The sequence below is a fragment of the Rhinolophus hipposideros genome, assembly GCF_964194185.1.
Source record: "Rhinolophus hipposideros genome assembly, chromosome: 8".
In the NCBI taxonomy this organism is placed as follows: Eukaryota; Metazoa; Chordata; class Mammalia; order Chiroptera; family Rhinolophidae; genus Rhinolophus; species Rhinolophus hipposideros.
In genome coordinates, this window is record NC_138054.1 from 90,708,051 (window position 1) to 90,720,333 (window position 12,283).

At 37.5% G+C, this 12,283-nt stretch overlaps 1 protein-coding gene across 6 annotated transcripts in view; it reads right to left on the reverse strand.

Annotated features, from left to right (window-relative positions):
* The window catches only part of PER3 (period circadian regulator 3), a 46,823-nt gene that overhangs the window by 15,480 nt on the left and 19,060 nt on the right, over positions 1–12,283 (reverse strand). For all 6 annotated transcript variants that reach the window (XR_013993870.1, XR_013993871.1, XR_013993872.1 and 3 more), the window contains exons 15-16: positions 4,290–4,411; positions 3,874–4,047 (exon numbers count right to left, since the gene is read on the reverse strand). Coding sequence is in view for 2 of the 6 variants with exons in the window: in XM_081057653.1 (XP_080913779.1) it covers positions 3,874–4,047; positions 4,290–4,411 (296 nt within the window). In the remaining 4 variants the exon portion in view is untranslated. The remainder of the gene's footprint in view (positions 1–3,873; positions 4,048–4,289; positions 4,412–12,283) is intronic.

Here is a 12,283-nt window from a genome sequence, read left to right on the forward strand (position 1 = left end):
AACAACAACCCAAACAACCACACAAGATGAACGTGCTTGTTCCTGTCAGCCAGGGGTAATTCATGGGGTTAGGGTACAGTACTCAGAAGGATCTTGCTTTAGCAGCAGAGAATAATTAAGTCTAGATTACACACTGCTCTGGTCTTGCCTAAAATATTTTAAAAGAAAAGCCTGAAAGGATCCATCTGTTTCCATGTCACTTAACTGGATCCCAGAACAAGCCTCATCAATGTTTTTAGGAATACAAAAATGTTCAGCACGCATTCACAATATCTGACACCCAACCAAAAATTACCATGCATGCAAAGAAGCAGGAAAATGCAACCCATCATAAGGAGAAAAATTAATCAAGCAAAATCAGCCTAGGGCTGGCAGACAGGGATGTTAATAGTTATTGTATTGTATTTCATATCGCTAGAGGGAATATCCAACATGATACATACCAGCGACATGGAAAATGTTTTTTTTTTAAAAGACCTAGGTGATGTCAGAAACATGGTGGCATGCGGGATCCTCCTTGATCTCTCCACTTGAAATTACAACAAGTTGAACAGCTATAATTTAACAAAGGATCCCGTGTGCAACACACAAACACGTCTGAGAGATCCATGCATTAAAACATCTGAACGTGGGCGAACTGGGAGGAAGAGCGGAGAAGGGGAGGGACAAGTGCAGAGACGGGGACGTGGACGCAGCCTGGAGCTCACTGTGGCCCCGGTCCCAGAAGAGAGGGGGATTGAGACTGCAGGTGCACTCTCTGTGGCCCCAAGCATTCCTGCCTGAATGATCAACATACAATATGGGTAAACCCAGCGATCGGGGCAAAGACCAAATACAGAAGTGCGACAGCTGTGGTCCAACAGTCCTCACTGCCAGGCAGAAAACAAAGCCATGGGGCCTGGCTGCCTCCCACCACCCTCCCAGAGCTTGACACCCCCACACCCTCACAGTACTAGCAACAGGCTCCAGAAGAAACTGTAGCAGTGTCAGATTAAAGAACAGAATATCGACAGCCCTGAGAACTGGAGAGCCACTTCCTGAGTGGCAGATGTACACTGTGGCTAATTTCCGTGATAAGGGAGAAGATATAGTGGTGAGGCAGCTGTGGTCTGGCAGTGTCACTGTTACTTGGAGAAGACCAAAGACACAAGCATACCAGTGCCTCTCCCAGCCCACTCCGCCCCACCTTTTGCAGCTGATCTCAGCAGGGGCACCTAGGGCAGCTGAGGCACACAGCTCTGCATCTGGCTGCAGGGGCAGCACTGGAATTTCAGGGCCTCAGAACCCCATTGCCTACTACATCCTCCCAAGGGGGTGGTGCCCTGAGACTGAAGTGAGCTGGTCACAAAGGAGATGCCCACCTCCCCAGGAAATATTGCACTGTGAGAAGGTGGAACAGGGCAAGAGAAAATAAAAATCTCCATTGCTACCTACAGGAAAACAAAAGAAAGACCCCTTTGTATCAACCTGATGCAGAATTCCTTCCCATGCCTAGGAAGAGAAATAATCCATCAATTACCATGCCATGAATAACCAAGGTAACAAGGTAGCCCAGAAAGAAAATAAAAAATCTCCAGAAAATATACTTAAAGACATGGAAATATGTGACTTAAATGACAATTCAAGACTGCAGCTCTGAAAAATTCAATGAGATGCACAAAAACTCAGATGGGCAGTTTAATGAACTCAGAAATAAAATCAATAAACAAATGAATACTTTACCAAAGAGATAAACATTTTTAAAAAGAACCAAACAGAAATTCTGGAAATGAAGAACTCAGTAACAGAGATGAAGGAGCTTAGGAAATAAAGCTGTCCAGATGAGGAAAGAATTAGTGATATCAAAGACAGAAATCTGGAAATGACGCAAATGGCAGAAGAGAGAGACTTGAGAGTTAAAGGAAATGAAAGAACTCTAAATGAAAGAACTATCTGACTCCATCAGGAAGAGCAATATAAGAATAATGGGTACACCAGAAGGAGAGTAGAGGGAGAAAGGCAAAGAAAGCCTATTAAAACAAAGAGTCAACGAGAACTTCCTAAACCTCTGGAAAGAACTCGATCCTTGAATCCAAGAAGCAAACAGAACATCAATTACCTCAATTCTAAAAGGTCTTCTCCAAGGCACATATTGAAACTGTCAAAAATTAATGACAAAGAAAGAATTCTCAAAGCAGCCAGAGAAAAGAAGATAGCAACCTACAAAGGAAAGCCCTATAGATTATCATGTGATTTTTCAGCAGAAACTCCATAAGCTAGGAGAAAGTAGAATCAAATATTCAAACTACTGAAAGAGAAAAATTACCAGCCAAGAATAACATATCCAGCAAAGTTATCCTTTAGATATGAAGAAATAATAAAGACCTTTCCACATGTATGGAAGCTGAGGGAATTTTCCTTAAGGCCTACATTACAGGAAATACTGAAAGAGGTTATTCTACCTGAAACAAAAAGATAAAAGTATGCAAAACTATGAATAAGATTACTAACAGACAGACAGAAGCAGGAAATGGCAACCCCTACACAGAATAGGGCACTATACATTTGAACATAACAGAAAGAGTAAAGGAAACAAAAACATAAAAAAAGAAAAAAAGAAGAAGATAATTTGCTGTGGCAACTCAAAAATGAACTTACAGTATAAATAGGGATAATTTGTGACAACAAAAACATAAAAGGGGGTAAAAGTCTGAATATGCAAAAGGAAATGGAGATAGGAAACAAAGGGAAAAATCATAGAATGCCACCAAACTTAAATAACAGACAAAATATAAAGGCAAAAAATTAGGAACAGAAGGGAACTTCTTCAGTTTCAGAAAGGGCATCTATGGAAGAAAGTCTACAACTAACATGTTTTCTCTCTGATCAGGAAAAACACAAAGATACCTGCTCCTACAACTTCTAGTCAGTACCTAGTGGAGGTTCTAGCCAGTTAATAAGGCAAGAAAAATAAATACAAAGATCTGGACTGGAAAGGAAAAAGTAAATCTGACTTTCACAAACATGATTGGACATAATCCCAGAAAGTGAGTTTGGCAAGGTTGTAGAATAAAAGATTAATATGTAAAAATCAATTATTTTTCTATACACTGGCAACAAAAAATTGGAAATTGATTTTAAAAAAACAACAATCCCATTTATAATATGAAATAATCAGGGATGAAACTGACAAAAGATAGGCAAGATCAGCTCCCTGAAACAAGATAACGCTGTAAGAAATGAAAGAACATCTAAATAAATGGATAGGTGAACCAGGTTAATAGACTGGAGGACTTTATTTTGGGATGTCTATTCTCCCCAAATTGATGTATAGATTATACACAATCCCAATCAAATGCCCTACAGAATTTTTTAAAAAGACACTGAGAAACTGATTCTAAAATTTGTATGGACAAAGGACTTAGAATATTCAAAGCATTCTTGTGAAAGAATAAAATTGCAGGATTTATGTTTTCTGATTTCAAGACTTACTACAAGGCTACAGGAATCAAGGCTGTGTGGTCCTGATAAAAAGGATTTATCAGTTTTGTTTATCTTTTCAGAAAACTTTTAGCTTTAATTTTCTCTATCGTCTGTTCGTAGATTTCTGCTTTTTCTTTATTATTTCCTTCCTTCTACCTTGGATTTACTTTGCTGTTTTTTATGCCTCCTTCTTAAACTGGAACTTTATATCAGACTTAATAAGAAATACAGTTCAAGATATATGTCTATATGTAACCTACGTAAACATGACGATACTTCCAAAAATACTTTAACTGAATTAAGAAAGAGTTTTTATAATTTAGAAGCAATTATTAAGTAAATGGTAGAAGTGACTTTTGTTTTCTCAGAATCGTGCTGAATACACTTAAAGGAAAAGGTTAAGTACAGCACCTGACTCTGGGGGCGGGACATGGACAATGGTGCTGCGGTAACTGCACTGGCTGACACCGGAGCCCAGGCTCAGGATGGCCGTGGGCAGGGTCCGGGCAGTTCCTCCTTCAGCGTTGGGGGGCCGTCCATGAGTTGGCATCTCCGCTTTACGTACGGCTGGGGTCTGAGAAACAGCTGGTGATGCAAGAGAAACTGACAGTGAAAAGAAAAACTCCCAACGGAAAATTTATATTCAAGACCCACACAGTGCACAGATCTGTATAACTGATAAATAAAAAACAACGAGCCATAAAGAGGAATACGAAATGGATTATTTGTGATTACAATGAAATAACTAAAGTCGGGAAATTAAAGAGAAACAGGAAGGGTGGCTTTATAATAACTTTTTATCTAACTACGAAGGGCTTTCCTGTTACCTCGCAATGCTTGGACATCATCTGCCTTGTGGTTCTGTCTGTCTTCTTCTGAGGATGAAGTTGTATTTGCATAGGATATACATTTTCTTTTCAAAGCTGGAATGTTGTAGCTCTTCAGGTATCTGCAACCACATAATTAGATCATGTGTTACCTGTCCCCTAACTTTGCCGCTTCCCACCTTTGTGCTCACACCACTTCATTTTACTTTTATTACTTATTGAATAAATTTGACCCGTAACACTGTATAAGCTTAAGGTATACAGCATGTTACTTTGGTGTATGTTATGATTGCTGACGAAGCAATATTAATCATCTTACATAATTATAGTACAATATTATTGTGTATATTCATTATACTGGGCATTAGCTCTCTATGGCTTATTTACCACTAGTTACAAGTTTGTACCCTTAAACACCTTCACATTTATCCCCCCACTCCATCTCCTGGTAACCCTCATTTTCCTGTTTTTCACAGGTTTAATTTATGGCTGAATGTATGTGTATATGGACCACATCTTTTTTATCCATTCATCCGTTGATGGACATTTGGGCTGTTTCCTTCTCTTGGCTATTATGAATAATGTTGCGATAAACATAAGCATACAAAGGTCTGACAGTTAAGTCCGTGAACTTGTTGCAACACTGTTGCTAACCTTTTTTGATATCAGAGGGATTATTCATTATGAAGTTGTACCAACTGGACAAACAGTTCACCAAGTTTACTACGTGGAAGTGCTGAAAAGTCTGTGTGAAAAAGTTAGATGACGTGAACTTTTACCAATGATTCATGGCTCTTGCATCACGACAATGCACCAGCTCACAGGCACTGTCTGTGAGGGAATTTTTAGCCAGTAAACAAAGAACTGTATTGGAACACTGTCCCTACTCACCTGATCTGGCCCCCAATGGCTTCTTTCTTCATCCAAAGATAAAGGAAATATTGAAAGGAAGACATTTTGATGACATTCAGGACATTGAGGGCAATATAACAATAGCTTTGATGGCCATTCCAGATAAAAAGTTAAAACATTGCTTTGAGGAGTGGACTAAGTGCTGACATCAGTGCCTAGCTTCCCAAGGTGACCACAGTGATATTCAGCAATAAGGTATGTAGCACTTTTTCTAGGATGAGTTTGTGAACTTAATTGTCAGTCCTCGTATATCTTATCAAAATCCTATATTCATTTCCTCTGGGTATATACCCCAGAGTGGAACTGCTGAATTGCATGGTACATCTATTTTCAATTTTTTGAGGAAGCTCGACATTGTTTCCCGCAGTGGTTGGACCAATTTACATTTCGACCAACACTATATAGAGGTCCCCTTTTCACCACATCCTCACCAGCACCTACTCTGTCATCTTCTTGATGATAGCCATTCTAAGGGTGTAGGGTGATAGCTCATTAGTGTGGTTTTGATTTGCATTTCCATAATGATTAGTCACGCTGAGCATTATTTCATGTGTCTGTTGGCCAGTTTGATGTCCTCTTTGGAAAAAAGTCTATTTAGTTCTTCTGCCCATTTTTAAATTGGTATGTATTTTAAGTTAACCTAGTTCTTTATTTTTGCTATTAACCCCTTATCTGATACACCATTTTCTCCCATTCTGTAGGTTGTCTTTTAATTTTGTTCCTTTGGGTGTGCAGAAGCTGTTGGGTTTGATGTAGTTCCATTCGTTGATATTTGCTTTTGTTGTTTGTGCTTTTGGTGTCGTATTTTTAAAAAATCATCACCAAGAACAGTATATATGAGCTTCTTCTCTACATTTTCTTTCAGGAGTTTTATAGTATCAGGTCTTACACTTAAATCTTTGATCCATTTTGAGTGAGTTTTTCTGAATGGTGTTGGATAGGAATCCAATTTCATTGTTGTGTATGAGTTTCTCCAGTTCTCCCACCACCATTTGTTAAAGAAACTACTGGGTATTTTTGGCTTCTGCATCAAATATTAGTTGACTATATATACCGGGATTTTTTTTGGTTAATGTATCTATTTTTGTGCATGTATCATATGTTTTTATTTCTACGGCTTTGTAGTGGAGTCTGATATCCAGAAGTGTGATGCTTCAGCTTTGTACTTATTTTCTCAGGATTGCTACAGTTATTAGGGGTTTTGTTTGTGGTTCCATACACATTTTAGGATTGTTTCTTCTGTTTCTGGAAAGAATGGCTTTGGTGTTTTAATGGGGATTGCACTGAATCTATAGGCGGCTTTGGGTAGAATGGCCATTTTAATGGCCAATATTAATTCTTCCCATCCATGAACACAGGATGTCTTCCATTTGTTTGTCTCTTTTTCAGTTTCTTTCAGCAAAGTTTTTGTATTCCTCATTGTACAGATCTTTCCCTTCCTTGATTAATTTCTAAGTATTGTATTGTTTTGGATGCTGTTGTGAATGGAATACAACAATTTTCTTTTTCAGATGCTTCATCATTAGTGTAAAGGAATGCAATCGATTTCTACGTTGATTTTTTTTATCCGGCCACTTTACTGAAATTGTTAATTCCAATAGTTTGGTTTTTTTTACGACTCTTTGGGATTTCCTACATAAAAGATCACATCATCAGCAAAGAGCAACAATTTTGCTTTCCGATTTGGATGCCTTTTCTGTGTCTTGCCTAATTCCTCTAGCTAGGACTCCAGTACTATATTGAATAGGAGTGGCAAGAGTGGGCTTTCTTGTCTTGTTATTAATCCTAGAGAGAAAACTTCCAATTTTCCCCATTGAGTACAATGTGAGCGGTCGGTTTGTTGTACATGGCCTTTACTATGTTGAGGTATGTCCGTTCTATACCCCATCTGTTCAGGGTTTGTATCATGAAACGACGTTGTAGTTTGTCAAATGCTTTTTCTGCATCTATTGAGATGATCATGTGGTTTTTATCTCTGATTTTAATAATGTGATGCATTACATTTATTGATTTGTGTATGTTGAGCCATCCTTGCATTTCAGGGATAAATCCCACTTGGTTATGGGATATAATTCTTTTAATATGCTCTTGAATTTGGTTTGCTAGTTTTTGTTGAGAATTTTTGCATTTATATTCATCAGAGATATTGGTCTACAGTTTTGTTTTCTTCTGGTATCCTTATCTGGTTAGCGTTATCCTTATCCAAATAATGCTGAATGTTGCTCTTTCTAAAGTACCCATTACTCTTATGTTGGCTTTCTGAATGGTATCTGACAGATCTCACAGGGTTTCTTTACTTTTTAAAAATCTTAGTTCTCTCCCTTCTTTAACCTTAACCATTTCTAGATTCCTATCTTCTCTTCCATCTGACCTGTTGTATTTCCAATGCTTTCTTCATCTCATTGAGTTCTGCAGTTCTAGAGTTTGTTTGTTTTTGTTTTTAGAATTTCAATCTCTGCGGTAGAGTATGCCTTTTATTTATTAATTTTATTCCTAAGATCATTGTATTGCCTGAGTTTTCTTGTAGCTTGTTGAATTTCTTCATAACAGCTATTTTGAATTCTTTATCAGTTAGACGGCAATATTCCATGTTTGGGTTCAGTGGCTGAAAAATTGTTTCCCTTCTCTCCTTTCCCTTTTGTTTATTCATCTAATCATTTATTTATCAGCATGGACTCCTGGATGTTTATTTGTTGGGTTATAACCCATTACTACCATTATTTACTTTGTTGCTCAGATTGTTCCAAATTTGGCTATTGGGTGCTCTTTCAAGTTGTCTCCTGTGTCCTTTTGACATGCTACCTTTCCCCTTGTTTTTCTTGAGCACTTCCCTACATCCTGGTTCTAGTTTCTTTTAGAAACATTTAGAAATGAAAACCTGGGCGCTAGATATGCTCATTCTTAAATGTGTCCCTCCTTAAAGGTCCTCTCAATAGACAAACTAGTAAATACATGTACATATACTAACTCTTGTCTGTCCATCCATCCATCCACCCATTAAACAAAAAGGCATGTGTTCATGCTGACACCTTTAACTCCAATCCAGCACCAGAGTTCATGCTAACATTCCTTCTTTGCTGATTTATAACTTCTTTCTCTGATAGTGAAGAATCTGGTTATCGTTCTCTATAATGTACACACCTATTTGCTCAACCCCAGTATACATACAAAGTGGCTTCAGAATTGCTAACCTACATTCTTGTGAGAAACAAGTTTATCTAGTTGGCTGCAGTATTTGTGCATACTTATGTTTCGTGTTTAGTCCTAGGGCATCCAGTTAAACACTGGTTTCCAAAGCTATACAGCTCCTATGGCCACTCCTGTCAGTATGTCCACATCATTCATTTGTAATGTAGTTAGATTTATTTGCCTGTATGTCATGTGGGTTCACTATGAACTCTGGAGTGGGATGAGGTGTACAGATCTATGGTTTTTAACAAATGTATACACCACTAGAGTAACAAAGAGAACATTTCCAGCACTCAAACACTTCCCTTCAGCTGCCCTTTTGTAGTCAACTCCTTCCCTACCCTTAGCAAATACTGATCTGTTTTCTAGATACAGTGCATTCCAGAAGAAATGCTTTTCCAGAATGGAATCATACTACTACATGTAACTTTTTGGTTCTGGCTTCTTTCATTTAGCAAAATGCATCTAAGATCCATCTATCCTGCTGTAGGAATCAAGTTCATTAATAGGGCATAGTGCAGTGTACCATAGTTTATCCATTCACCTGACGAATGACATCGATGTTGTTTTGGCAAGTCTGAATAAAGTGTCACAAACATTCACAGAGGTTTCTGTGTGAACTTGGGCATTTTTTTCATCTACTACTTGCTATCCGTATAACATCTGGAAAATATTTGGATCTCTTGACCATTTTTAAATTGGGTTTTCTTATTGTTGAATTTTGAGAGTTCTTTATGTATTCTGCATAAAATTTCTTTACTGTATACATCATTTGCAAATATTCTGTGTTTTCATTGTCTTTCAAAGAGAAGTTTTTAATTTTGAAAAAGTCCAATTCAACAATTTTTTTCTCTTTTATGGATCATGCTTTTGATGTCACACATCTCTTTGCCAAACTCAAGATCAAAAAGACTTTCTCCTAGACGTCTGAAGTTTTAAATTTTACATTTAGGTCTTGGGTCACTTTTGAATGAATTTTTGTATAAATGTATAATACATGTGTTGAGTTTCATTTTTTTACATATATGGTCGTCCAGTTATCCAGTGCCATTTGTTGGAAAGACTATCCTTTGTCCACTAACTTGACCTTGCACCTCTGTCAAAAAATTAATTGACCATATTAGTGCAGGTCTTCTTTGGGACTCTAATCTGTTCCTGATGTATCCCTTCATGAACATCAGTCTTAATTACTGTAACTTTATCGTAAGATTTAAAATCAGGTAGTGGGATCCTCCAACATAGTTTTTCTTTTTCAAAATTGTTTTGACTATTTTAGTCCCTTTGTCTTTGCATATAAATTTGGGGATCAGTTTGATGATATCTACAGAAAAAAAGTCCTGCTGAGAGTTTAATTGGAATTACATTGAATGTACTGATAAAATTGGGGAGAATATGGAATATTCCAAATATACTGAATATTCCAAACCATGAACATGATATACACGTATCGTCCCATTTACCTAGTTCTTTAAAAAAATATTTTTTTCTTTCATCAGTGTTTTTTAGTTTTCTGTATATACATATTTCACATAGTTTGTTAGTTTACATCTAAGTATTTCCGGTTTTTGGTAGTTTTAAAACATTTGCTTCCAATTTTTCTCTGTTAGTATATAGAAATTTGATTTTTATATACCGAACTTGTATCTCATGACCTTGCCAAAATTAGGAATTTTTGTAGATTCATTAGGATTTTCCTATGTAGACAATCATGTCATATGTGAATAGAGTTTCATTTTTTTCCTTTCCCATCTGTTGGTTTTTTAATTTTCTTTTCTTGCCTACTCCACTGACTAAGACTTCCAGTTTGGTGGTATAAAGAAGTGGTGACTGGACATTCTTCACTTAGTCTCAAAGTTAAGATGAAAGCATTCTCTCACCATTAAGCCTAACATCAACTTTAGATTTTCTGCCGATGCCTTTTTTGTTAGGTTAACTAAATTCTTTTCTATTTCTAATTTTTGAGACTTTTTATTATGCATGGATGTTGAATTTTGTCACATGCTTTTTCTCCATCTATTGAAATGATCAGATGGTTTATCTTTTTTATTCTGTTGATAGGGTGAATGAAAGTGATTGACTTAAATATTAAAACAGCCTTGCATTCCTAGGACAAATCATACTTGGTTGAAATATATTTTTTTACACTGCTGGATTAGATTTGCTAATACGAGGTGTGATTAAAAAAAAATACAGTGAATGCTGCTGCCAAGTACGACCTAACGGAAAGGCAGGGGTCTTCAATACAGGAAGTGGCGGGGTCGAACCTTAGTAACAGTGTGACAAGTTTCAACTTGTTCAGTGCAGTCAATTGGATGTGAGCTACGGTTGAGAGAAGGTATGTTTTAAAGTGTGCCCTAAATCATCCTCCATCATGACAACGCTCCGTGTCACACATCTCTTCTAGTACAGCAATTTTGGTCACACAAAAACATTATGGTGGGGCCGGCCCGGTGGCTTAGGCGGTTGGAGCTCCATGCTTCTAACTCCGAAGGCTGCCGGTTCGATTCCCACATGGGCCAGTGGGCTCTCAACCACAAGGTTGCCGGTTCAACTCCTCGAGTCCTGCAAGGGATGGTGGGCTCTGCCTCCTGCAACTAAGATTGAACATGGCACCTTGAGCTGATCTGCCTCCCAGATGGCTCAGTTGGTTGGGGCGCATCCTCTCAACCACAAGTTTGCTGGTTCAACTCCCGCAAGGGATGGTGGGCTGCGCCCCCTGCAACTAGCAATGGCAACTGGACCTGGAGCTGAGCTTTGCCCTCCACAACTAAGACTGAAAGGACAACAACTTGAAGCTGAACAGCACCCTCCAAACTAAGATTGAAAGGACAACGACTTGACTTGGAAAAAAGGCCTGGAAGTACACACTATTCCCCGATAAAGTCCTGTTCCCCTCCCCAATAAAATAATCTTTAAAAAAAACCAAAAGAAAAACATTATGGTGTGTCCTCATCCACCTTATACACTGATCTGGCACCAGGAGACTTCTGGCTCTTCCCCAAAGTCAAAATGACTATGAAAGGTAAACATTTTGAATCGATTCAGGATATTGAGGCAGCCATGACAGAGCAACTAAAGACACTCATGAAACAGGACTTCCAGAACTGCTTCAGAAAGTGGCAAGAACGATGGGATAAGTGTGTTTGAAGTGGGAGTGCGGGTGGGTATTTTGAGGGTGATTAATGGCAATGTGACTTTTACTGTAATAAATTTTTAAAAATTTATACATTCACTGTTTATCACACCTTGTACGTAATTGAGAATTTTGCAAATATGTTAATGAGGGATAGTTTTCTTGTAATGTCTTTATCTTGTTTTTGCATCAGGATAATAATGGGTTCATAAAACGTGTTTGGAAGTTTTCCTTCCTTTTCTATTGTCTGGGAAATATTCTACATAAGAACTGAATTATTACTTCCTTGAATGTTTGAGAGACTTCTTCAGTGAAATCACGTGGGTGAGGACTTTTCTTTGTTGGAAGGTTAACTTCGATCTGTAATAGATATGTCTATTCTAGTTAACTATTTCTTCTTCATTGAATTTTGATAGTTTGTCTTTCAATTGGTCTATTTCTTCTAAGCTGTCAAATTTATTGACACAGTTGTTTGTAATCCTTTTAAAATCTGTGGGGGTCTTACATTCTTGATATTGGCGATTTTTGTTTTCTTTTTGTGTTCAGTATAAAGATTTGTTAATTTTATTTTTATTAACTTTTGATTTTATTAATTTTTGTGTTTTCTATTTTCAATTCCTCTGATATCTGGTCTTTATTATTTCTTTCCTTCTGCTTACTTTGGATTGAATTTGCTATTCTTTCTCTCATTTCATAAGGAGAAAGGTTAGATTACTGATTTGAGACCTTTCTTCTTTTTTCCATATGAACACTTAATGTC